Genomic DNA, 27,822 nt, shown 5'->3' on the forward strand with positions numbered 1-27,822 from the left:
ACCGTTGATCAATATGAAAAAACGAAGGTATCAATTTGGTTTTAGTCAATCAATATGAAAAATTGGCAATTAATATATATATATATATGAAAAATATATAATATACATAAATAAATAAATATTTGCATGTATATTAAGGAATTTTTATTGTTGAATCCACTCTAACAAATCTTAATCCTACCGTACAGGTAGGATGAATCCTGACTGTGGATTGGTCAGATGTGGTTTATTGAGGCTACTAGTAGATTAGGATTTTTAATATATTTTATATATACTTATTATATATAATATATTATTCATTATTTATAATATAATATATTATATTTATTTTATAATATATATTATAAAACATCAAAAAATTGAACCAGTCAAAAACTAAATTGATCAACTGGTTAACCGATTGGTTTCAGTTCAACTCTAATTTATGGTTTTTCAAAATTTGGTGATGAGCTACACAAGTACCCACAAATCAGCTAAATTCATTGGGAAAATCAGTGGAGGCGAATACAAGACCATTTAACGCTTTACTAGCCAACCAATCCACTGCTTGATTCGCCTCCTGGTAAGCATGCGTAAGGACGATATTTAGTTTGAACATGGATGACAAGCTAAGGCACTCGTTGATGATGTTCTTCAACCTCAAGGGGGCTTCATTTTACCTCTGAGACAGTCGATGACAAGCTCGGAATCACCATCTCTGTAATTATTAGCAATGATGATGGCCTCCCACACTGCCCATGCCTTAGCAAGATTAATCGTAGTGGACCCAATTCTATACGCCTGAATCTCATGATACCGTCTTAAAAATTCCTAACGATGCAATCAATCGCACACCTGCCATCACTGTTACCGGCTTACCAGATGCATCAAAGTTAAATCTTAATACTGCCAAGTTTAAAACCCCACCAACCAATATAATTCCAATCCTTACTGATGGTAATGTCAACACCTAGCTTGCTATTACTATTAAAGCCTGAGAATTAACAAAATTATCATTAAAGTTGATCATTAAAACTTTAGAAGACCACCTACAATCAGAAATTTTGTCCCACCAATGGTTATACCGATGGATCCACCCGTAGGTTCTAGTTCCAGGATTTATATCAATGGATCGGTTCCCGTCCCCAATTGATGATTACAAGAGAAAGCCTGTAACTGTGGCATCACAAATCACAAGAGAGCCTCAATATTTAGACACCGGAGGCAGCTGGAATTGAGAATTCATCGCTTGTAGAAGAGACCAAGGTAGAAAATTAATAAGCAACTCAATTCAACACAAGCAAGCATCCAAGCATGATCAATTACAATCACAGTATGATATTGTAACGCTTAATTAATTGGATTCACATCACAGTTTACACTTTTACAGGTCACAGCCTAACTTTGCCTGCAAGCATGAAAGACTTGTAGATGACTGTTCGGATGAGCTTAGACCCACCCCAAGAACTCTCAAGCTCTTTAACCACTCCTTGAGATAGCAAATCAATGCCCCGTTCCTTGGCTGTAGTGACTGCAGACCATGACCGAAGCAACCCCAGAAACCCTTCAAATGAGGTCTCCTTCTGCATGTCTAGCATCAATGGCTTCCCCTCCGTTCCAAGGCCTACACTTTCAAAGGGAAAGGGAAGAGTGCGGTAATCATCGAACACATAGCCAATGTGTGGATCCCAGAATTGCATTGTGGTGTCACGGAAGCGCTTCAGGACTGGATCAAAGATCGGGCTAACAGCAAACTCATTGTAGCCCCAGACAGCTACCATCCCTCCTGGTTTCTTCAAAAGCCGAGTCACAAGCGAGTAGAAATTTGGGAGGTCAAACCAGTGCACAGCTTGAGCCACAGTGATCAGGTCTACTGAATTTTCTTCGCCCAACGAAGAGATTAGCTCGTCGTCGGAAATGGAGAGTGGAGTGTGAAGATAGCGGACCCTAGGGTGTGGCATGGCAAGCTTCAATTGGGCTTCGCTAACATCTGTTCCGATCACTTGCTCGTAGTGCTCAGCAAGCTGCCATGAAACAAAACATTTGAACAAGAAAAGAAAAGAAAGAAAGAAAGAGGGACACAGGACACAGCCTGCCTCAGTGTATACAGTACTGTCTAGTTGTGATGGATGACCTATCAATATATTTATTATCAGTTGGGAAAACTGTAGGAAATGGTTGGTCTGAGTCTGATGTCATGGGCGGAACCTGGGGCATGGCTCCTTAAAGTTTTGAAGAACACCCTTGTCTGAACTGGGTCTTTGATGAGAAATAAAAAGGAATATCGAAAATCCAAGTGACTGAATCCGAACCAATTAGTTTCAAAAGCAACAGAAAGGAGTAGGAGAGTCAGTCCAAAAGAAGATTCGATATTCCTCACTTCTTTCTCTCATTTAAGTTTTTCTTTTTTTATTGTTTTTATTTTTAATTATTTTGACAAAAATAATAAAATACTGGATAATTTCTGTCTTAGAGGATAAAAGGTTAACTGAGCCATGTGTCACACAGCTATTATGTGCTCACTCATGTGCTTACTTAATTTGCCTCTAGACCCATTCAAAATTGTGCATGAGACTTTCATCTGGCATGACTCTATGTGATAAAAGAAAGAAATCATCTTGATAAAAATCCAGGTTCCGTTATTGGCTGATGTAGCCAGAGTCCCTTAATAAGATCAAATAGGTATCTTTTCTACGAGTTCATATCTCCGCCCCACAGTTGAGAACATCATCCAGGACCATATCACCATCGGGAGATATGAACTCCTCTACATGATAGGGGAAGGGTAGGTCAATTTAGAGAAGAAGCCTAAGGGAGCTTATTCCCCAAAATAAAAGGATCAAAGTTGAAAAGAAGAGGATGATGACTAACCCCAAGGGCTGCTTGGCCGTTGCCAGTGCCAACATCCCATGCCAAGGTCCTGGAAGAAGTGAGAGCCGCAAGCATTGAATACCAATCGCTGGGATACCTGGGCCTTGCATCTGCATACACATCTGCCTGCTTGTCGAACAAACCAGCCATCTCGATCCCCACGCCCATAGAAATGGGAAATGGCTAAATGGGTTTTGATGGAGAAGAGCTATACTGAGTGCAACTATATATATAATCCACTTGTAAACAGAAGTAGAGATAAACATGCATGTCAGAATATGGAGTTATTTATTCACTCAAAACTCAAAAGGAATCTACTCCTTTGCCGAGAAGGTTCATGACTTCTGCTTGCAGATTGCAACTTGAGGGAGAAATGACGTCTGCTATGACGTATTGGGTTGCATTGGAAGGTTGAAAATGATGCCTGAGATAGATGCAACTTTTGTTCGGTTAGGCCTCCAGGGTGATGGAATAGATAGAAGTCAATAGTCAATCTTCTTGGATTTCTATGGTTATCTGCATGCAGAAACAAGATTGATGTAATTCGTAATAAAAACAAGATTGTCTAGTAGAAAGGGTTGATGGATTGAAATAGGGTGGTATGAAGCCTAGCTGCTTTGTGGGATGATGCATATGTTCAATGCATCTAAAAACCTTTACTTGCACCGCAAATTAATTAAACTCATCAGTTTTTTTTTTTTTAGCGATTTATATAGGCTGTGTTTGGTTTGAAGGAAAAGTTGGATATCTTGTGAAGGGTTATACAATGGGGTATAGCCCATCCCCCAATCCATAACCCCTCTAACTTAAGTGCAGGTGGGATTCGACCCCAAGTCTCTGCTATGACTAGTAGAAGACCTTACCAATCAGCTGATTGGCACCTTGCAAAACAAGAACATCCCCTATTGACATCACAACCGCATGAAACCCATCCAAGCATCGAACACTAGATGTAGTTGCAACTGTTGAAACGACTATGATTATTTGTCTTTACATAATATCAAAAATCCTCTTAAGCTTTACTTCTCTCTCTTAAATCTCCTTATGGCTCTCTAGCTCTAATAAAGCAAGTGTATAAAGTAGATGGATTGAGTCTGATTAAGTACCAACCCTTTTTTATTCAACGCACTGCACATGAGTTTACTTGCTAGTTATCAAAATGATTAAAACAAGCACATCCATTTATTCAACAATGGTGTATGTCAATAAATGGGGTGTGGCCAACTGCCCATTTACCTCCAGATTTATCTCGAGCTGAAGACATTTTATGTGTTTGTTTGGTAGAAACTTAGGCAAGTTGATTCATACGAGAACAGAAGCAAGAATCCAAGCTTGATTAGTTAACAAACTGTAAATACAAAGATGCAGAGTTTTTTTTTTTTTTTTGTGGGTGGGGGATGTATTTTTAGAAGAAGCAGAAACTAAGGATGTATTTTCAGAAAATAAACAACTACCTCATCATCAAAAGCAACACAACTTTGCTGATGTGGCAGTTGTTTTTATTTAAAAAAACAAAATCAACCATATTGTTAAACACCCTCTTAGATATTCACATCATACTTCACAGATCCAGTAATAAGCTAATAATATAATAATCTTAAACCATGAGAAAAAAATATTCTAATAATCCAAGTGCATATACACGATTACAGTTTTAATTATAGATTATAGGCTAATTACATCACAACCATGCATGTGATTAAGATTAACAATTCAACTATCCAGTTGAAAGCTGTAGTGGCCTACTGGGAATCTTCTCCGCCTCTTGAAAAACAACCATAATAGCTTGGGCCTCGGGTTAACTACTACATATTATATTCTGAAAAAGATTCTGTGTAATGTTGGGCACAAGGAAACTTTGGCTGTCCATGTTCGACAGCCTGGACTGTTAACAGGTTTTTCCCTGCGTGATATATGGAAAGAGCCCCATTGACAGTCAAATATTTTCCGTTGGGCATGATCATTCGCTTCTCCCTCTTACGACCAAACTTACCTAATTTCGTCTATTAGTGGGGGTTGTCAATAGCCCTGTTCATGGGCCGGGTAGCCCGACGGCCCGGCCTGTTCCCAGCCTGGGCTTGGACATACTCTTAGGACTGCGAGCCTGTAGTCGGGCCCAAAACACTAAGCCCACTTCTTTTGGGCTGGGCTCAGGATTTATCATAAAAGCCAGCCCCGAGCCCAGGCTGACTTTATTTTATATAATAAAAAATATAAATATTTGTATATATTATATAATATTATATATATTAAATATTTTTATTATTAACCCAACTTTTCCCTTTTTTGGCCTTTTCTCTCTCTTTTGAATCCCTCTTCCACCTCCTCCACCCAAACAGTCCAAGTCCACCACACCACTGGTCTTAAACAAAACTTCAGTAATATTTTAGATCTAATCAAAACTTCAGAAAATTTGGGAAAAGCCCGGCTTGGTCCATGAACAGGTCAAGTTGTTAATGAGAAAATTTAGGTTGATGTTAGGGAACACCTCACACCTGGTCTGAATCGATAAAAAAAAAATCGAGCCAACCCAGATATATTATATTACACCAAGGGTCTGTTTGGTTTACAGTCGGAATCGGAATTGAAATGGTCTATTGCCATAGTCTGGTTGGTCCATACAGAAATGGGAATAGGAAGTGGAATCAGTATGAATGAGATTTCTTTCCATGAAAGGCAGGGATTGACTATTCCCTAGAGGAATGTCATTCTAGCAAGGATAGGAATAGGATTCCCATTCCACCCGTTGAAATTGGAATAACCTATTCTGATTTCAAACCCCTATTCCTACCAACTAACTGGGACCCAAAGTACTGACTTTATTATAAATCAGGTTTTACCCAAATAAAAAAATATATATTCATTATTATAATGGTGAATTGGAATTTTTCTGTTCACATATGGCTCTTCACACCAACCTCACAATGTGAGAGATGTTTCCAATGTCTGACTCTTGCAGAAACTTGAATCAAATCCTACTACCACCAGAATTCTGGTACATTTGGTGGGGGATGACTTAGGACCAAGTGGTGCATTTGCCGCTTATTGTAGAGGAGACCTATGCCACCTGGGCCACTAAAACTATAAAATGGGCTTTCCTGCCCGCGGCTCAATACGATACAAAATGGGGGCCTTACCAAAAACTCCAAACCCTATACGAAAAAAATATCCAAACCCAAAGCTACAGAATTCCAGGTGATTTGGCTCATGTACAAAAGCAAGAAGAGATGCAAGCATCCAAGATTGCAAACACACAATGATAATGAGATCATCATAAATAGATATAATACACAACTGAACTTACATCTTAACTTTTCCTGCAAGCATGAAAGCCTTATAAATGACTGTTTGGATCAACTCAGACCCACCCCAAGTAATCTCAAGTTCTTTAACCACTTCCTCAGATAACAAATCAACGCCGCGTTCCTTGGTTGTACCCACCACCGACCATGACCGAACCATCCCTATAAATCCATCAAACGAGGTCTCTTTGGGCATGTCTAGCATCAATGGCTTCCCCTCTGATCTTAAGCCCACACTCTCGAAAGGAAAGGACAGTGTAGAATAACCATCGAATATGTGCTGAATCCTTGGATCCCAGAAATCAAGTGTAGTGTCATGGAAACGCTTAAAGACTAAATCGAACCCTGGGTTAACAGTGCAGTCATTGTAGCCCCAAATGGCTAGGACCCCTCCTGGCTTTCTCAGAAGGCGAGCCACAAGCGAATAGAAGTTGGGAAGATCAAACCAATGAACAGCCTGGGCCACAATGACCAGGTCTACTGAATTTTCACCTCCTAGCACTGATATTATCTCCTCATCGGAGATGGAAGGTGGAGTGTGAACGTAGCGGACTCTGGGATGTGGCACGGCTCGCTTTAACTGCGCTTCGCTCACGTCTGTTCCGATCACTTGTTCATAGTGCTCGGCGACCTGATTGCAGAACAGAGTATGTATTGTAAAGAAACCCCACTATAAAAAAAGAACATAAAATAAAATTAATAAACCTATTTTTGAGTTTGTTCCTTGAACTCTGCACTGTCATTTCATTGCAGTTATTTGAGCATCATCATGATCTGTAACTTTTTTATTTTTCCTAAACAATCAGATGTGAGTGGTGGTTTTAAACTTGAAATATCTCCAGATTTGGTGCATAAATTGATTACAGAATTGAACTTTTATATTATAGATGCAAGGAGGAGGAATGATCCATCAAAGGGAGGAGAGGGCTTTTACTTACCCCGAGAGCAGCTTGGCCGTTGCCTGTGCCAACATCCCATGCTAAACTCCGACGAGGGGTGACAGCCGCAAGCATCGAATACCATTCGCTCGGATAAGTCGGCCTTGCATCTACATAAACATCTGCCTGTCTGTCGAACAATCCAGCCATGACTCTCTCTCTCTACCACTATCATTCACAATTCACAAATCACAATGTTATACGAAGGAATAAGGAATATTTGTCATTATGTTTCGTGTCAACAATATACGATCCAACACCATTCCAACGGTATGATCTGACACTGCACAATTGGCGATAAAACTTCCCCTCTCATTAACATTCTATTATAAACGGTTCATATATGATATCACCTAATTGTTATATTTTTCAAAAATTCCTAATATATGCCTTTTACGATTTCGGCAAATGATGCTAACTCTATTTTGGGCATAGGCCGGTTTTATCAATGCTTCCAACCCATTGTTGACCCAATCGATCGAACTGTAACCCGATCAAGATTCTAAGTTCGGTTTAGTTAAGACCTGCCGAACGGTAAAAAATTGTTGACTTCGTCAAGAACCTTTTCAACCCGATTGATTTGACAATTGATCCATTCGACCTAGTGACAAGTCACAAATTGCACACTCAATGTATATAAAACTTTCGAAGGACATGTGAAATTTTTTTTTGGCAACTTTTCGAGATCTATACATCCAGAGCCACAGGTGCTTTGCCCTGCTATTTTCGTGAAAAATAAAACATTTTTTACCTCAAATTATAATTTTTTATATTTTTATAAATAAAAAAATAAAAACATATATTAAATATAAAAATAATACATATAATATATCTAAAACATATTTATATATTATTTATTGTTAATATATATATATATATATATATATATTAAACATATATATAATACATATATACATTGACGTGACATAGTGTAAACCGTTCAATCCAATCAATCAATCTGGTGACCCGCAACCCAGAGACAAAAACGATTCAACCTCTGAAACATTGGATTCTACTTCTTGTCGGTAATCTCCAGCACAGCATCGACGTAGGAAGGGAAAAAAATAACCTCTGCAACAATGTCCTTCGAGTCCAAGTCTCCTCGTTTCTCTCCATAAATAACATAGTCACAACAGTGACACCTTGGGGGAGGAGCAGCGACATCCTATGCTCCAATGGAATCTCCGGATTGTGGAGAAGCACCGACTACACCTGGGGAGAATCATCAGCATCCTCTACTTCGATGAAATCTCTGGATTGGGGATAAGCACCGGCATCCTCTGCTCCGGATTGGAATGCATCATTTTCTTGTCTGACATTGCACCTGGCTACCCCCTCTTTTAATGCATCATTTTCTTGTCTTTCTTCATCCGACTAAAGGAAAATGACAGATTGGCAGGTCGAGTCTTGGTTCTTTGGCTCGACCCAATTCCCGCCATGAGATCCATGTATGAGGAACTGTACTGTTTATACTTTATAGACGAGTGAACTTTGCATGTAATCAGAAAGAAGGGAAGTACCAGTACGAGGACCTCGGATTAACAGCAGACCGAATGGTGCAGTTGGATAGACATGGAGAGGCCACTGTAATCGCAATGGATCATTCCCAATAGACCTGTGATACGGTCATTCCAACGTTCTGATTTACATTACACCCAGGCACTAATATCCCTTGTTGTCCTTGGGATATAGAACTACCCGTTTGGTTCGTGAAAATAGGGGTCTGGAATTGGAACTGGAATGGACTATTTAGATTTTAACTGTTTGGTTGCACAAAATCGGATTCTCGTTCCCATTTTTGTTAAAATATCATTTCTCCATTTGAGAGAATAGTCATTCCCTACCCCTCCCTTAAAAAATGAAATCCCATTCCTACAATTCCAATTTTTATTGGAACTGTGAAACAAAAGACTCAGAAAAACTAAAGCAAGCTTCTCGTCCAATTAAGACCTACCCCATGTAAGTCTTCCCCATCCAAAAGCATGAGTGGCTTGGAATTCCTGTAACAATCCATTCAAGTCAGTCTTTTCTTCTCTTTTTTGGTAACTCAAGTTAATCTTTTCAAGTTAGTGAACAGCTCCCGACACTACCATCAAGTGCACTTAATCCGGATTCCCGACTCAATTACCAGAAACCATACTTCGAAATACCTAGACTCAAAATTTTAGGCCAAAGTTCAAGTTGTAAGAAATCAGTAATACTTAGGATTCAAGACTATATATTTCTTATTTTCTTTGTTCCTCTCAGTGTCAGATGGAGGAACTCAATGTCATTCTGTAGCAGTCAACACAAATATACAACGTAAGTTGCATTGGAAAATCTTCACAATATTTGCTTCGAACAACTCAACAGAACAACAAATGTATGTAGCACCCCAATCGGTTGTTGCAGCACCACCGTCCACCTTAGCTTGGCAAGGTTGTACTTCACAGGGTTGATCAATAAAATCTGCAAATAGGGAAACTTGCTTTTCTACAATCAAACATTTCAAGGACGCAACAGATACTTCTCACACATCAAGATCCTCCAGCTTGCATGGGGCCCCTCTGCTGTGTCATATATTACTGCATGCCAACCCATGGCTGTTGAAATCTCCTGAAGTTCATCTATAACAGACCTCAAGTCACGAATATAAACACGTCCACCTGGCCTTAGTATCCGATCCATCTCGAGCATGATAGTCGAGATATTGCATCTGTAACAAGTTTAAAATAAATATAAAATGTTAGAAGTCTAAAATTTTACCTTTCCAAAAAAAGAATGAAGCATCTGGAAAATAAATACAATAATGATGGAATGTGAAAGAAGCAATGAAGAGAGGGTTTTTCCATGTTAAGAGTGAAGCAAGCAGGCAAACAACATTCAATAAGGGAGATGCCAATCAATACCTTTTCTGCTCAATGGAGAAAAGACCCGACGCATGCAACAGGTCATAAGTTCTTGGATATGTATCAAATGGCTCACACCTGATAAAGGAAGTTCCAATCAGAACAATAGGTCAAAATAACAAAATCCTGTGAAAGCACCAAAATGAACCAATGGAATAAAAATAAACACAAAAAACCTCATTCCATCGGTCTATTTCAATGTTTTAAAGCCCAGCCTGGAGGCTTAATCACTTCTCCCTCTGGGTTTGTAAATGGATCAACTGCTTAACCATCTGGGTTGTTAGGTCATTGCGCAAGTCAATAGTTTTTTTTTTAATGGAAGGTTATACGTTGACCTAAATCGGAATTGCAGTCATCAGATTGACCAGCTGGGTCGATGGCAGGTTGAAAACATTGGTCTATTCTAGTATCATAACCAATCCAACAGTGTTCTTAGGTATTAAGTCTGAAAACCCATTTTGAATCCTGTCTGTTGGTGGCCGTTGTCACCAAGGTCTCCTCTCGTGGAACTCTTTTTATTCTCTCTTCTTGATTTCTCCCTCACGCACACTGTTCTTCTGAGCTTTCAGTGATACAGAAATACACACAATTCGATCTTCGTCTCTGAATTGTATGGATTTATAGTATAAGATCTGTTTTTTGTTGTTGTTGTCGGATGCGGGTAAACAGAAAATCAAAACGAAATGCCGGGTTTCTGATCTTGGTTTTGGGTGCCGTCTTCCTGTCGGCGGTGGTGTTTTGTCGATTTCCAAAGCTCGAAAGAGCCTTTCAGTGGACCAGAGAGTTGAGCTGAGTGAGTTTAGAGTTCGTGACAGGGTAAGGCACCGCTGAATCTTGCATGGTCGGATCATTGATTTTCCCGTCGAGAGTACCTACAATCCGCCGGATGTAGCAACCATCAGTCCGGACTCCGGAGACTTGACCAAGCCAGACAGCCGTTGATGGGATTTTTGGGTTTCGGCAGCACGAACTGTCTGTCATAGAGTTGCACCAAAGGTGTTTGCTCATTGCCTGATAGGAGCTAATAGTGGAGGATGGGGCAGAATTTTGGTGCATTGGCTTCCAAAGAGTTCAGGACCAAGGGATGACCATTTTAGGAGAAGATTCCTTTGAGAGATTCAAATTTGTCTCTCTCTCCTTTTCAAATATTACTACAGAGTAAAGATGGAGGACGAGAGAGGATTCAGAGCAGTAGGAAGATGGAGGTGTGAGGTGTCGATCGAAGCCAAGACGTTCAAGTCCGAGGAGGAAAGGACCAAATGCAAGGTTGTACTGAAAATCAGAGAGAATAACAGGGCGACAGTGTTGGTGTCAAAGGAAGTTATAGCATGGATGAAAGGTTTCGTAGATGGGGCTATCAACTCTGGTAAGGTGAATGGTTGGAAAAACTCCATGTCAGTTCCAGGCAAGAGATATGTAACAGAACTGAATAGAAACAAGAAGGGGTGGTTCGTCACTGTGGTGGAGTTTTTTGGAACAAATGGAAAACAAATGCTTTGTGTGCCAGAAGGGAGATTGCAGAAAGGGTGGATGGCTTTTGTGCAGGTGCTGCAGTCTTACCTTGTAGCTTCGGAAGAGAAGGAAGTGGATGGAGGGAAGGCAACTGGCCAAAATCTTGAAGACCTGAGTCAAAAAACTCAAGAGGAGGCAGCATCGATTGGTACCTCTGGGTGTGTAGAAGTGCAAGGCCATTTGAGTCCTGAAATGGTGGTTGCTTGCTCTTCTATTCATCGAAGAATATTGGTAGGAGTGGGGAAGGAGGAATGGAAGAAAATAATGGTGTTAGTGGCTGATAAAGGGGTGACAGATTGGAAGAAGGTTCTGAGTACAGTTGCAGGAGAATAGGTGCTGAGAATGAAGCGATGCTGTTCCCTTTTACAGAGACGAAAGCCGTGCTTGGTGTAGGCAACAAGGAACTAAGCTTCAAAGCAGTTGTGGCGGATGGAGGTCTGATACAGGTTCAGAACTGAAGCCCAATCTGCAATGAAGTCAAAGTTCAAGATGGGTGTGTTTGGCTGAAGCTAATAGGCCTTCCATTTCACCTATGGCGGGACCCTGTTCTTGAGTATATAGTGCAGAGCCTGGGAGGTATTTTAGTGAAGGCTGATAGACGTAACCTGAGTGCAGTGGAGTTACAGGTTGCTGGTGTTAGACACGAGAACTTGCTGAGGTTCTTTGATATCTGTTCGGATGAAGCCTGGTACAAGGTGTGGGTGGCTTCAGAAGTTGAACGGTCATGGTGGGAAGGAGGTCCTAAGGTTGAAGATGATGAGATGGCAGGGTGGTGGACACGTGGAGGGAAGAGGGAGGGCGGTGAAAAGGTAGAGCAGATGAAGGTTAAATCTGGGGTTACTGTGTCGGCTGGGGAAAACCAAACGATAGGCAACCTATTTAAGGAAATTAATTCAAATGGGTTTGAATTAAACAAAATTAAGGCGGGCTCTTCATCTTATGCTGATGTGACAAAGAAGCAGATTGCTTCTGGGAGTAGAATGGCTTGGTCCCAGCCGGTGAAGGTGGTGGGTGGGTTGGGTCAGGCGGGCTGAAGATTAAACCGGGACAAATTTGAAAGAGCCACGTGACAACTTAAAAAGTCACGTGGGTGGGTTGGGCGGGTTGGAAAGTGAACCGGGCCACTCATTTAAGGGCCCACGTGACAACTTAAGTGGTCACGTGGGTGGGTCGGACGGGCCTAATACCGAACACAGGTCTTTTTCGAATGACCCACGTGATAACTTAAGTTGTCACGTCGGTCGGGGTAAGGAGAGACAACATAGGCCATTACTAGACAATGAACTTGGTCTATTGTCGTCCCAAATGGCGAGAATGGATGGGGAATGCTCGCAGCAGCGGAAGTTGGAGAAGGGGAACTTTCAGTGGGTCCCCCACAGGAACTGCGAGGAGGTTAGCTCCCTGCGACGCTCCTTAGACAAGCCGAATCCAAGATATGCAAGGGAAAGAGCAGAAGAGAGGGAAGAGGCGGATGAAGGCTGGGTGCAATGCAGTGAGAAAGATGAAGATTTGGACGAAAGCTCAAATGATGGTACCAGCGTGGGCAGTGTAAATGACGAAGGTGGCTATGCCGGAGGTGACATGGATGGGTGGAATTTTGCAAGCTTATTTCAGGGTGAAGGTTGTAACCAAACTAATTCATCTCCAAGACTCCAGAGTGTGCAAGGTACAACATAAGGGGCAAATCGGGAGAACCTGAAGCAGAGCAAGAACACACCTCCTAGGGGTGATTCAGGGGTAGAGAAGAGAGATCACCAAAGTAACCAAAGGACAGAAGTACTTTCCGACCAACTCAAGAAGATAGACGTTTACCAACCTCTGGAACAAGAGAGGGAGGCCGGGAACAGTCCTTTTCCAACCTTTCCATCATTCCCAGGTAACAAATTGAATTCGGTTTGTGCTACTAATGTGTCTCCTGTGTCTTTGGTTCCAGATTCCATACCAGCGCCATGTACTGTAGCCCATGAATATGCAGCCAAGCTAGATGGTGGGTTGTCCGAGGTAGTGGAGAAGGAAGTGAAGGACTGTGAGGAGGAGCGGGAAGGGAGGTATAGGAACGAAAAAGTGTGGGAAATCATTGAAAAAGTGTTTAGTGAAGTTGAAGGAATTCTGACTTGGAGGAGGGATGGGGAGGAAGGAAGAGGGGAGGGGTCAATGGAGAGAAAGGAAAGGAAGGAGGGTAGAGTGGGAGAGGAATGTGGGGAGAGAACATGACTGGAGGCAAATAACAGGAGAGGGGGGATGGTTGGAGAGGAGAGAAGAGGAGTGGGACCAGAGATGAGGAGGGAAGGGCAGGGGGCAGAGTTGGAGGGGAAAGTGCAGGAAGGATAGGGGTGGAGGATTCAGTGAAAGAGGACATGATAGCAGAATTTGTGGGGAAGATGAGGTGTAGGCTGGAAGATCTGAATGTGCTGAAAGAAGGTCTACAGAAGAGGAAGAAGGAGATAAAAACAAAGAAGAGGAAGCTGAGTGAAGTAGAGAGACTGAAAAGAGATGTAGAAGGGGATAAGAAGTTCGGGACAACAGGAGATAGAAGAAAAGGGGGAAAGTAGTGGGTAGGTAGAGAGGGAGTCAAGAAAGAAGTGGAAATGAAGATACTTAGTTGGAACGTGAGGGGAATAGGGAGTGCAAGAAAAAGAGCAACAATAAAAGAGGTGATAAGGAGGTATGACCCAAATATTGTTCTGTTACAGGAGTCCAAGAGAATGGAGTTTAATAGTAGTTGGGCAAGGAGTGTATGGAAAGCCAAGGGGATTAGTTGGGTGGTTGCTCCTTCGTGGGGTGCTTCAGGGGGGGGGGGGGATTGTAACAATGTGGAAGAGGGATGCGGTTGAAGGCCTAGAGGAGCTGACTGGGAAGTATTCGGTTTCCATGAAGTTTAAGCAACAAGAGGATGGTTATGTATGGGTGCTCACAAATGTATATGGACCAAATGACAATAGAGAGAGAAGAGTTGTGGGAGGAATTGGTTGATGTTAGAGGACTGTGGGATGGGCCATGGTGTGTGGGTGGGGACTTTAATGTGATCAGATACTCGAAGGAAACCAATAAGATTAATCCGAGGGTGACAAAAAGCATGCGGAAGTTTAACAAGTTTGTGGATGTGTTTGAGCTTAAAGAGAATCCTTTAGCCCACAAAACATTTACATGGTCAAATCTCCAATCTAGTCCCATCTGCTCTAAGTTGGATAGATTCCTGTTTTCTTTGGATTGGGAAGAACATTGGGGAAACTTCGCTTCTAGAGCTCTCCCAAGGGTGACCTCGGATCATTGGCCCATAGTGATTTGAAAGGAGGAAAGAAGGAGTGGAGGACCTGCCCCATTTAGATTTGAAAACATGTGGTTACTCTACCCTGGGTTTACCAATAAAGTAAGGGAGTGGTGGTATGACTGTACCCAATGGTGGATTGGGAGGGGATAAGATACCATAAGAAACTACAATTTGTGAAAGCAAAGGTTAAGGAGTGAAACCTTTTGGAGTTTGGAAGGTTAGAAGAAAGAAAGAAAACGCTGATGGACCAACTTGAAAACATTGACTCTAAAGAAGAAAGGGGAAAATTTGGAGAGGAATATAAGGAACTTAGGAGAGGCTTGAGAAGACAGTTAGAGGATTGCCTGCATAAGGAGGAAATAAGCTAGAGGCAAAAATCTCGGTGTAAATGGTTGCAGAAGGGAGACAGAAACACTAGGTATTTTCACTCTTTGGTAGTTGGAAGGAGAAGGAAGAACTTTATCTCCAAATTGGTAGTAGGTGGAGTTGAGTTAACACAACAAGAGGAGATAGGTGGGGCTTGTGTGGAGCACTTTAAATCCATTCTAAGAAGGCCGGTAAGTAGAAAGGTGTGGGTAGAAGGTTTGGATTGGCCAGATGTAGGGGTAGAGAACAAGAGAAGGTTGGAAAGAATATTTGATTTGGGTGTGAACTCTACATTTATAGCTCTGATTCCAAAAAAGAAAGATGCCTCCCACCCTAAGGACTTTAGGCCAATTAGCTTGGTTAATAGCTTGTACAAGATCATTGCTAAGGTGTTGTCATTGAGGTTGAAGGAGGTTTTGCCAGACATCATTGCACAAAATCAATGAGCTTTTGTGAGTGGAAGACAAATCACTAATCAAACCTTAATTGCTAATGAGAGTGTGGAGAACTTTAAGAAAGCTAAAAAGAAGGGAGTGGTCTATAAGTTGGACTTGGAAAAGGCTTATGACCTGGTGGACTGGGAATTCTTGAGGAAAGTTTTGATCAAATTTGTGTTTGGTGATAGATGGTGCAATTGGATCATAGGTTATGTCCGGAATTGTCATTATTCAGTGCTAGTGAATGGGACAGTGGTAGAGTTCTTTCCAGCCAGTAGGGGTATAAGACAAGGAGACCCTCTCTCTCCTTTCTTGTTCATACTAATTGCGGAGGTCCTGGGGAAATTGATTCACAGAGCAGACTCGAGGGGTCTCATTAGAGGTTGGAGAGTCGGGAGGACGGAAACCCCCCTCACTCACTTACAGTTTGCTGATGACACGATTCTATTCTATGAAAGTGGCAATGTGAGCTTTATCAGGAACTTGAAGTTGGTGATACAACTGTTTGAGCAAATATCTAACTTGAAGGTGAACTTTGGGAAAAGTTGTGTAGCAGGGGTGAATATGGAGAAGAGAAAGATCAGGGAGAGTGCAGAAGTGTTGGGGTGTGAAGTGTCAGGGTGGCCATTGAATTACTTAGGGTTACCATTAGGTGACAACCCTATGAGGGAGAGCTTTTGGAACTGAGTGGTAGAAAGGTTTGAAAAAGATTGGTCTCTTGGAAAAAGAATTACCTCTCTCTTGGTGGAAGAGTTACACTATTAAGGCCACGCTTGCTAATTTACCCATCTACTTTCTGTTTGTGTTCAAAATCCCAGTGAAGGTATCTAACAGGTTGGAGAAGTTTATGAGAGACTTCTTGTGGGAGCCGGGAGAAGAGAAGAGGGACCATAGAGTCAATTGGGAGGCAGTGTCCAAGAGTAAAATTTGTGGTGGTTTGGGGCTCGGGAATGTTAGAAGAAGGAATATAGCTCTTCTAGAGAATTGGTTGTGGAGGTTCCCCTTGGAGAAGGAGAAGCTATGGGCTAGAATAGTAGCAAGTATACATGGGCTGGTGCACAATAGTTAGGATGCTGGAATCAAAGATAGGACTACAAGCTTTTCTCCTTGGAAAACCATTCACAATCTACTTCCAGTATTCTCCCCCAATATCAAGTATGATCCGAATTCCGGTAACTCCATAAAATTCAGGGAACAAACTTGGGTGGGGAATGCCCCTCTAAAGGATTAGTTTCCTTCTTTGTATGCTATATCTGATCTTAAAAATGAGCTAGTTTCATCCTTCATTACCCCGTCCTCTTCCAATTCTGGGCTTGGATGGAATTTGGGTCTCAGAAGGGCCTTGAGGGATTCAGACTTTGCTAATATTTTGAGCCTTCTTGAACTTATTGATAATGTTGTCTTAGACCCCATAAGGGTCGACTCTAGAATTTGGACCCCTACCCCCACTGGCTTCTTTTCTTGTGCTTCCTTTTTCAAGGTCCTAAGCCAGTCCACCAGTCCTATAACCCCCCCTTTCCTTGTTGATGAGGTTTGGTGCAGAGCAATCCCTCCTAGGGTTGATAGTTTTTGTTGGGAAGCCTATCTGGAAAGATTCAACACTAGTGATCTACTCCAAAAGAAGCGACCCAATACTTGCTTGTCACCCCATTGGTGTGTTCTATGTAAAGCAAATGGGGAGACTGGTTTTCACCTACTGGTGTCTTGCCATTTTGCGAGGTCAATTTGGGAATGGGCCTTTTCCCTCTCTGGGTGTAGATGGAACCCTCCATCAGATCTGCAGGGCCTTTTTTCCTCTTCTATCTTCAGGTGACGTAGGAAAAGGGGAAGGACTATGTGGAGAGGTTTGAGGGCTGCAGTATGTTGGACAATATGGGAAGAAAGAAACTTCAAGATATTCTCAACGACTGAGAGAGGGGTGGAAGAACTAAAGGCTATCATTCATTTTAGGGTTGTACAGTGGCTGAAATCTTTGGAACTATTCACAGGTTACACAGTGGATGACATATTGAGGAAGTGGGGTGAAATAGCAAAATGCACACAGACCAAGTCAGTAATGAGTGTGTCTTGGACACCTCCACCTGTTGGGTTCATGAAATTAAATTTTGATGGGAGTAGTAGGGGGAACCCTGGACAATCAGGGATTGGGGGTGTCTTCAGGGATGAGAATGGGGACATTTTTGCCTTGTTCTCAGGCCCAGTTGGAGTGGATGACTCCCTTAGAGCTGAGATCTTTGCAGTTATGAAAGAAGTCCAGAAAGCCAAGGAGATGAACATCAGAAAACTCTTAATTGAAGGGGATTCGGAGGTGGTGATAGGGTGGCTGAATGCAGACAGCAATGGTTTATGGAGGTACAGTAACGGGAGGAGGAAATTTAAGTAATTGGTGCGGGAGATGGAAGTTAAAATGTGCTGGGTCAAAAGATCAGCCAATTCTCTAGCTAATGGTTTAGCTAAACAAGGGGCAGAAAGGGATTCAATGTTTTGGGCTAAGTTGTAATTTTTTGTCTCTACCTATTCTTTTGTTTTCTTGATTGTACTTGGAAGATAAGTGTGTTTGTCTTCCTTATGTAACCTCTTTGGTGAATTAATGAAAATGTTATTGATAAAAAAAAAAGTCTGAAAACCCAAATCTTTAGACAATCTAAATGCATGCCTTGAATAGGCGCCAAAACCAACAAATTGTCTCTGAATGCACCACTATATCTATAGAACAGCAATCTTATCATTGAATAAACTTGGTCAACAACATACTATGGAGTATTAGGAAATAAAAAACTAAAACATGTTTTCTCATTTACTCTTATATTAGGCTTTCTGAATTCTGACCATCAGCTTTCTACTTTTTTTTTTGTCATTTTGTTAAACTGATACCAAAGAATCTGCTGATATCATAAGGCTAATAAACTACAAAACCATAGAATAAGATGCTGAAAGAAAATTTGTCCCAAGAGAACTTCAATATGTGTTATAAAGTCCATGAGTGTTTCTGTGTATCATTTGGACAAGTGTAATGTAAAGAATTTGAAAGTCAATTTGAAATGACAATCCCAAAAACCTCCCTCAGACTCTCAGAGGTCTCCATATTTTAAGCATCCTGGATACTTGTTACAGAACTAGAATCTTCATAGTTTCTGAATTAGATCCTAGACAACTGGAATAGACAACTGGGACTTTTCATAGTATCCAACCTAGATGTAGATTTTCTGACCAGTTGATTTCTCCATAACTAAGGGATCTAGGATAGTTTCATGGAGGTCGGGCTGGGGGGACTGCTAGCTCCTCAATCATAGATATTCCCTGGAAATAAAATGGCTCTTGTGCACCTAGAAATTCCTGGTAGCTTTTCCATATGTATCGTTTAATAGTTTCATGATCACTATGCTGAAGTTTATTAGAAAAAGGAACTGCACTGTTCTTATTTGATTTACAGTGTTAGGGAAAAGGACTTTGCAATATAGTAGCCGGAAAATAGTGCACCTGCCATGTGTTATCCAACTTATGGAAGGTTTCAGCCTTGCAGGAAGAGAATTTTTTTCAGTATGCCCTCTCTTCTTCACTCTATGGAGCTACATATAAGTAGGAATTTATCTATTGCACACAGAAAATATATAATGAAGGGATAGTTTCATTGTCCTGTTCACTGTGAAGGAAATGTTGACTTATGGCCTCAAATTATAATATGATTAGACAAATTTACTAACACTGTCACAATATTTTTTCTTGTGATAATTGGTGTTCTTTCACCATCTTCTTCATTTTTCCCCTTTATACATTAGGTAATGGCCCCCTATATTTTTCTTACAAAATAATTTCTAATGAGAACATAACTATTATCAATTATGAGCCATTCATCAACAAAATTAGATAGCAATATGCATTTTGATCCAGAAAGCACCACGTAGTCATAGAGCAGCACACTAGAACTGAAAGGAAGAATATTTTAAAGCCAATAAGTAGAATGTGCATACCAATCATGCATGACTCCTATGAATCCACGGTCATATATAACAGGCAAGGTATTAGGCCCACTAACAGGAACAACATTCATCACCCAACAATCAATCTCTAGATCATGTAATGCTGCCGCAAACCTGAAATGAATTCCACATTCAACCAAACATTAAAAAATAAGAGCATTTGATATTCAACTTTCTTGATAGAAGAAATAAGTAACAAAAAACTTTACCTATCTTGATAGAATAAATAAGAACCAAATATAATGCTTCACCTTTTCTCAAAAGAAAAAATAGTACCAAAAAATGTGAAATACTTCACAAGTGATATAGAAAGAAAATTAATATACTAAGTCCATACCCTCCAAACCCAGCTCGCATGTCCATCACATTCCGTAGCTTTAATGTCTTCCAATGGTAAGCACGAATATAGCTCTCTATTATATCATACCAATATCTTGATTCAGCCCTAAATAACTCCTTTCTGGATATATAAGCATCAAGTTCTATGCTCTGGAGCCTATCTGGTGGATAATGCAGGCGAGCAGGCCATGAAGTAACATTAGCTCCATATCCATTCTCAGGTAGTTGGGTTATACATGCTTTAAGACCAACATACCTGCAAGAGGCATGACAAAAGTGGCAGCTTTGTTAAACCATTTTCTTTCATGTGCTCACACAAGAGAGAGAAATAGAGACTTTTTCCTAGACAGAGAAAGAGAGTTACAATGTAAATGGTAACAATAATCATGTAAGCAGATAGAGTTACAATTGAGGAACAAGAAACTGAAATCAAGGTAGCGCATTGAGATAATGCATAACTAGATGGATCCAAATCTCCTAATCAACAAATGAAAAATCCAACTCTCCTAAAAAGGGTGAGGAAGAGACAAGAAAACAAACCCTCAAACAAAAACAAGCCAAAAGATACAATCAATACAAATCAACAACCTACCATGGGAGAGAAGTCACACTTCTCTACCCTGCCCCTGGCAATATTATCAGCCAAAGAGTTGGCTGGCCTTGGATTTCATCTGAACAAGATGTTCATTCTGGAAGCTGAGGATTTTGGCTTGTCTGATGTGAGAATTTAAGATCCAGGAGTCATAAGAACCTTTGTGTAGTCAACTGATAACAACTTTAGAATCACTTTGTCATCCAACCTCTAAAATCCCAGTTAAAGCATCAATCTAAGACCCTGTGGCATTGCCAAAATCTCTTCTCTAATCTAATTGCAGAACCAAACTTCCTGAGTAAACAAAACCTTCTTTGTTAATACGGAAAACCCTACACAGAAACTTGAAAAATACAACATCCACTATGCACCATTTTTTTATTTTTTTCTACATCTACTTCTATTATTGAAAGGTGAGTCTCTTCTGTTTACAAGGAACCTTCTATGGAGATTCATGCTTTTCCAAATTTATTACAGACTACCATGCTTTTCTATCCCATAAGAGGTGCTGGAAGCCATTCTGGTGGCACAAGAGGAGGGACAAGTAGAAGTTCACAATACTTTATGGATTTTCTCTGACATCAGTCCATGCAAATGATTCCACAAAACAGATAAAGAGCTCGGCCCTATTGCAAAAAGATTAAGCTGTATCATGGGATGAGAGAGGGAAAAGTATATTTTAAACAAAATTACAAATACACCCAAGTTTGAAGGGGTGGATCCACATACAAGGAAACAAGAATACCCACAGGTTTCAAACCTACAGGGTTAATTGACTATTGAAAATGTTAGATAGAGATAAGGAAAACGATCCATAAGGGATGGCATGGTTCAGGAGAATTTGATCCCAGTGTCATTATTGTCCTTGTCCTTGATCTTTCTCCAATAGCTAGAGCACAGTATATGATCTTAGTGAAAAGTGGTGTATCTCAGGAAGGCTTTCTATTTCCTAAGCCTCTGGAGAAGGAAGTATATAGTGTCATTGATATTCTTGAAAACAAGATTTCAGTATACAAATGGTCTAGTGGCAGAAGTAAATGGGAGGAGACGATGTTGCATGGAGCCAAACTTTGGAAGGCAAACCACACTAATGGTCCCAATCTTTCAGATGAAGGATTCAATTAACTCTCTCCAAATCACTTTATCGAGAATATTATTTGTTAATTAAATTTACATATATCAGAAAATAACAGATCATTGCCCAACGTTGGAGGAGTGGACCTAACCTTGGCATTTTTTGCACAAAATGGCTGCTCTCAGAGTTGAACCAGTATTATCATTCTTGCTAGCCTGAGATTTTACCAATACACCAAGCAATGGCCCATACATATATCATAAAATATCTAATAAAAATCAAAATAATTCATAACTTGATTATGCATTAAAGTGTCCAGCAATTCTCTCTTATGTGTTCTGCACTAAAGAATGGATCATGGGATAGAACCTTAAACATCAGGAGTTGATTCCTAATTTAGTATTTTCATTCTAGTGTTACAAATACTCTTCTCCTATGCATTCACAAAAACATACAAATTTATGCTATAGGAGATACCAAACATTATCAGGGTTGTCGCTGGGATCACATAGTGGTGGTTGGGCTCCAACATCACGACTGATATAGCAGCTATTGTTTAAAGTCTTCCGCCATATGGCAATATATCCCTTCTTCTTCACAAGCTCCCAACAAAGGCGTAAAGTAAGGTCCTCCATCTCTGTACATAAATAAACCAAAACATTGATTACTTGTAGCATAGACAGGGTTACTCTGAAAGCCATTATCATGGAATTGGAAAGCTGAATGCATTTAGTATGTTCTGCCTGTTGCCATCCTTTTACATGTAGTTTCAACTATTGCCATTGGCAACATAGAGAAGTTGTACAAATGGAGGGGGAGGATGAGGAGAAAGGGGTGGACCGTGGACACAAACAATAAAATGATAATCATGGACTCCACAGCTCCATTAAAGTATTAAACTACCATAGTGAAAAATGCAAGCTTCCTCAAAATGCAACCTTACAATCAGCATTGTCAATGATAAGTTCCCAAAAGCTTGACAGCATATGTTTGGCTAGCTACCTTTCCATTGTTCTTGTAGGTTCTCTTCATGTTTATAAACAGGTTGTGCTGCCCAAGCAAAGTATCCTCCAGCTCTTAGCATCCTGTTGACCTCAAGAAGTAAAATTCCATCTTCACAACAAACAGGAAAAAAGGAAGCATGATCAGCACCAAAAAGACAAGATATGCCAATCAAGCATTCAACAGAGACAAACATACAATGTATATGCATTGTGTCTATGGAGGTATTCATGCAACTTTCATACTTATGGCTGTGTCTAAATGGTGCTTTAAATTTTCCAATTATAAGACTTTAAAATAACAAAAGTGATTTGAACTTCAAATGTGAAATAAACAAACTGTACCATCTCGGGTCCAATTAATTCTACACCTTGAACAGTGTATCAAGTCAAAAGCCTGGCTGGGATACAACAAACGATGGGTTGCAAAAGCAGCCACCATAGCAGGAACACCACGCTCTAAAGAAAATTGAATCTGATTTTCATGAACATCTTTTGGTGCTATGGACAGAGTGGTCACATTACGTGCAAGAAGAAAAGCACCAAAGCTAGCTACTCCACAACCAATATCCAAGGCAACTCGGGTATGATGACCAAATGCAATATCAGGAACCATCTGAATAGAGAAAATGACAAATGATGTCACGCAGGAAGACAGTCATAAATGAGTACATATCTGTCTCCTAATAAATCTGAAATTTGAAAGAGAAACACCTGTGAAATCTGATCCAAATACTGATCTGCCCCATGGATAAACTGTGTTCCACCTCCTGGAAATTTAAACTTATCCTTCTCTTTCAATATCCAATTTTGACCTCCTTTATCATCGACCAAACGAGTATGTGGTATATTACTGAACCAAACCTGTAATTATATTCCCAAGTTTATAAAGAAAATGTCTTTGTACCAAATGGTCAAAAATGAAGATGCAAGAAATAGTGAAAACAACTTTTTCACAGTCATTCACAGGAAATGGATTGACTAACTTAACAACTGATTAAAGACATGAAAAAAAAATAAAAAACTAATTTAAGACAGGGGCCTGGGAAATGTTGACTAACAAATTAGCTCATGGTGATAGAAGGTTCAAATTGAATGTTTTGGAAGATATGAGATGGTTGATAGGATAAAAAGGGAATGGAATGTGGAAAGTTAGGCAGTTAGGCTTCCTGAATCCTAACTAAACCAATGAATGAAGTTTTAAAATAAAATGCAGCATTCTCTGAAGAAAAAGAAAAAAACAGAAACTGCCTAACTTGGAAGGTTCAGAAACCTGTAAAACAAGACTACTTTCCACATATAGAAAGAAGTTCCTACTAGAGGAACTAATATTATTTGCAGAACAATATGATCGGTTTTTCATGCTTAGTAATGATTCTTAAATGGATATTAACGCAAAGAAAGAAATGGCAAAAGCCCAATTTTGATTAGAAATAAAACACAGATTCATTTGAAACTTTAGTTAACCAAAATGCAGATAATGTTTCCTAGTTTATTTTAAAATTTGGCTATCACAAACAACAAAGCTTCTGGTTGGTCTACCTTAGGTATATGTATATTTGTATATGTTTTAGTCATACTAACTGTAGTATAATTTCCTATAGGCTGCGTTTGGTAGAGGTGTGAAGTCGATGTATTTATTACATCGCTCTCTCTCTCTCTCTTCTCCTTCTCTCTCGCTTGCTCACTCTCTATCGGCACCGGAGCAAATCCAGATGGGAATTCTCCAACGGGGTTTGATTGGGGGAACTTGGAGGCCGATTCAGATGGGTGTTCTCTACTTGGGCGTTCTCCTTCACCGCCACCACCTCCAACGGGGTTTGATTGGGGGAACTTGGAGGCCAATTCAGATGGGCGTTCTCTGCTTCTGGGCGTTTTGCTCCTCCATGGCTGCAGCATCTCGTCGTTCCTGGGCGTTTTGCTCCCATTGGTGGCTCTGTCTTTTTGCCCCTTTCTCTCTTCCGAGCTTCTGAGAAGGGAGATCTTTACACCCCGGTTCCGCCCTTCTCTCTCTCTCTCTCTCCCTCCCTCCCTCTCTGATAAATCTCCCGCTGCAACAAGATATAACCAAACAGGACAAGTGTAAATGGGTACAATGGCCGGTCCATACTTTACACTCACACCGAACCATCGTTTCTCAACTCCATCGGTGTAAAAGTGCATTTACACCGGAAACAAATGCAGCCTTATTGAAAACTCACCTTTTTTTGTCCATTAAATTTCATCTTATATCATTTAATATAGATGGTTCATGCTTCAATCTTAATATTGTTTTGGAAAAGAAAAGGCACAAATTACTAGAAAAAAAATGAGAGAGATCTATAATTAGAAGCTGATTACAATTTAATTAATAAATTGTGAAGAACAAACACTTGACTGTAAATTGATCACACATTGCAAGCAGACTTTCTTTATCTGTAAACTCATGGTTAAAAACCAACTTGTACTTGAATGAATATCACAATTTATTTTTCTTTGATATTTGCAGGACTTAAGTCCAACCTTATCCAACATACTTTCCACCTTCAGGCCAAAATTTTCTCTCCATTACCTTATTTTCTTCTCTGGAAAGTACATTTTTTATCAAGTGTAAGACGGGCTACCAATATACAAGAGTACTGTAACATAAGGTGAGGGGACTGCATCTTCAGACTCCATGCATTAAAGAAACACCGGAAACGAAGCAATCAATCATATGGCCTTTGAAATAAAATATTAATTTCTATTTATTTCTTTTTTCACATTCTTTTGGCATGCTTATAAATTCTAATTATTTTTCCAACAAAGTTATACAGCAACAGTTGTTTCACATGCAACAAGAAAAGTGTGAAATGCAAATTCACAGCTCTGAGATTACAGACAAATGCTGGACTGAAACTTTTGTAGAAAACAGGGGTAAGTCCAATAACTAGACCTAGAGCATAACTAAGAGAACTCCCTCACTGGCTTCGGAAAATCTATCGTTTCGCTTCAGTATGGAGAACAGTAAAATGTTAGAAAGCTAAAACATTAGAGCTTGCATAACAAGGAATTTAGTTGCAAGATCATACTATTGACTACAATTGAAGTAATTGAACACCAGAACAATATCGAAATGTGATCTACCAATTGAAAGAGAAATGTATGATTTGTACCACATCTCTGCTCTTCGGCCACGGAATGGGATTCTTGTAATCCTTAGGCGCAGGAACCAAACAATTCAAACCCTTCCCCTCCCCAGGACAATGCCGTTCATACTTCTCCCCTTTCTCTGTCGAATTCAACTTCTGAATCTCCTCTACGTTATCTAAACAAGGTATATACTCCGTCATACTCTCCGGACACAGCTCAAATCTCTCAATCTTAAGCTTAACCTTAACTTCTCCGCTGCCGCCACCATTTCCATCATCCCCCCTCCCATCCTGTCGACTCAAATTGCCCAAACTCTGAATCAACTCCGGATCAAATTCACCTACCTCAAATTCCTCCGACATCGTCCCAGTCTCATCCAAAATCCCCGTTTTATCCACGGCAGCCGGTGGTGGTGGCGGCGGCAACGTCAATGTAGGTAGCAGTGGTGGTGGCAGAGGAGGATTCGTCGTCTCTAAAGTTTGATTGGGTGTGATAGAAGCAAGACTAAACGTTTTGTTGGCGTTGGGAGAAAGAGCCACAGATGGGGTTTGAGCAACAACAGGGTTTTGCTGGCGGGAGCTGAAGTAGATGAGCTGTTGGTACCCATCTGAGTAGTGCCTTCCGAGGTAAAACAGAGCAAAGGAAATGAGAGCGAAAGCTGAGACCTTCGTGAAAAAAGAAGCTCTCAGGAATTCCGGGATGTTAAATCCTTTCATGGCTTCATGAACCCTTCTTCCAGAGAAGTAGCAGAAGAATTAGAGAGTGCTTGTTCAGAAGAAAGTTCAGAATATTTTCTGATCTCTTTCAATCCAAAGTTTTGTTTGTGTGAGAAAGAAAACTGGCAGAAGAATTAGAGAGTGCTCGTTAATATGGCTGTCGAAACTCGAAAGGTGGCAAGCTAGAACTGATCTCGTTATCGGTTGCAGAGACCAGAGAGTACTTTGCGCAAGCTCTGTGCGATGGACTGTGGATGAAACGGGAATTTCCAGTAGTGACAACGATGAAGTGTAACTGCATCATAATTGAATGATAATTACGCTGGAAGGCTTTCCACATGTAGACCCAACCAATAGGGCCCACTTAATACCGCGTCCAATTTTAAGCATATCAGGCGGTGAAGAAATTTTATATAGAGAGTTTTATTTATATTGTACATTCGTACTTAGCAATATTGCTCATTTCAAAAATGAAAAATATCAAAACTATAAAAGACAGCTGCTCTGCTTTTGTGTCTAAAGGGTGAATGTTTGGATGCAGGGATCGATCACTAGTTAGTCCTTGATCTGTGTTGATCATCAACGAGAAAAAGCTCGCCGGAATGAAGTGCATTAGAAGGGACGAAGCAAAATACAGCATAGGAGTTCGAATCTGCTCACCACAACGTTCATCCAGCCGCACGTTACGAATATACTTCTTCTACTTTTATATCGCCAATATTCCAGATGTGCGGCTGAACAAACGTGGTCAGCAATGTGATGTGATGAACAGATCTGGACTCGCAGAGAAGACGTCATGCGTGGTGCGATGAACCTGATTTGTAAAGGGAAAGTAAAACAAAATAAATTGATAACTGTTTAATTATTATAACGAAGTAATACAATGTTGTTTTAAATAATTAATTTTTATTTTAGTAATTTGTTATAAAAATAACTTAATAATTTAGATTATTATATTAATATTTTTTATATTATCTGTTAGTATTCTATTTTTTATTTTACTTTATTAATGATTAAGTGTTACATTTTTTTGTAAATATTATTTAAATATTACAAACTCCTTGGCAGAACAAAATGCAATAGAATGAGGATGTAAATGAACTTTTGGGGTTATTTTCAGTACCCCAAATGTGAAGTAAGGTTTTTGGTATAGGTCAAAAGTCCAAGGGAAGTTTGGTTGGTAAGTTATAGGTTTCTGGGATGGTCCCCCCATTATGTAGCACCACGGAGGAAAAGAAAAGTTCAGGGAGGCCACAACGGCAGCCCAAGCCCATGTTATGCCACAGGTTTGGATCGGGTGGGCAGTAGGTCGTGCCATAGGCTTAGCCCATATCAGGTTAGGCTATGGGCTGGGGCCGAATTGGGCCAAACCGATTTTTTTTTACTCTTTGACTTTTTTATTTATTTTTTGGTTAAGTAAATACTAAAACTAAAATACTTCACT

The 27,822-nt window shown here is 40.3% G+C and overlaps 3 protein-coding genes across 4 annotated transcripts; all 3 read right to left on the reverse strand.

Annotated features, from left to right (window-relative positions):
* Positions 1-1,246: 1,246 nt before the first annotated feature.
* LOC148851833 (uncharacterized) lies at positions 1,247-3,018 on the reverse strand. Its single transcript, XM_088943316.1, has 2 exons — positions 2,851-3,018; positions 1,247-2,003 (listed from the first exon to the last, which is right to left on the reverse strand). The coding sequence occupies exons 1-2, from the start codon at positions 3,016-3,018 to the stop codon at positions 1,371-1,373; spliced, it is 801 nt and encodes a 266-aa protein (XP_088799442.1). The 3' UTR covers positions 1,247-1,370.
* A 213-nt stretch (positions 3,019-3,231) lies between these two features.
* LOC148851834 (uncharacterized) lies at positions 3,232-7,370 on the reverse strand. 2 transcript variants are annotated; one of them, XM_088943315.1, is made up of 3 exons: positions 7,091-7,370; positions 6,155-6,783; positions 3,232-3,366 (listed from the first exon to the last, which is right to left on the reverse strand). In XM_088943315.1, the coding sequence occupies exons 1-3, from the start codon at positions 7,238-7,240 to the stop codon at positions 3,363-3,365; spliced, it is 783 nt and encodes a 260-aa protein (XP_088799441.1). In that variant the 5' UTR covers positions 7,241-7,370; the 3' UTR covers positions 3,232-3,362. The 2 variants fall into 2 exon arrangements, with proteins under 2 accessions (XP_088799441.1, XP_088799440.1); XM_088943314.1 differs by lacking the exon at positions 3,232-3,366 and having other exon boundaries at positions 6,094-6,783.
* A 1,921-nt stretch (positions 7,371-9,291) lies between these two features.
* LOC148851835 (putative methyltransferase PMT12) lies at positions 9,292-26,690 on the reverse strand. The gene is made up of 9 exons (XM_088946240.1): positions 25,686-26,690; positions 23,266-23,415; positions 22,897-23,167; positions 22,553-22,663; positions 22,028-22,187; positions 19,882-20,139; positions 19,536-19,658; positions 9,979-10,056; positions 9,292-9,785 (listed from the first exon to the last, which is right to left on the reverse strand). Exons 1-9 carry the CDS (start codon positions 26,376-26,378, stop codon positions 9,578-9,580), a joined length of 2,052 nt encoding a protein of 683 aa, XP_088802366.1. The 5' UTR covers positions 26,379-26,690; the 3' UTR covers positions 9,292-9,577.
* Positions 26,691-27,822: the final 1,132 nt, after the last annotated feature.

This window comes from Nelumbo lutea, chromosome 5, assembly GCF_056320005.1.
Source record: "Nelumbo lutea isolate HS-2025 chromosome 5, American lotus-T2T, whole genome shotgun sequence".
In the NCBI taxonomy this organism is placed as follows: Eukaryota; Viridiplantae; Streptophyta; class Magnoliopsida; order Proteales; family Nelumbonaceae; genus Nelumbo; species Nelumbo lutea.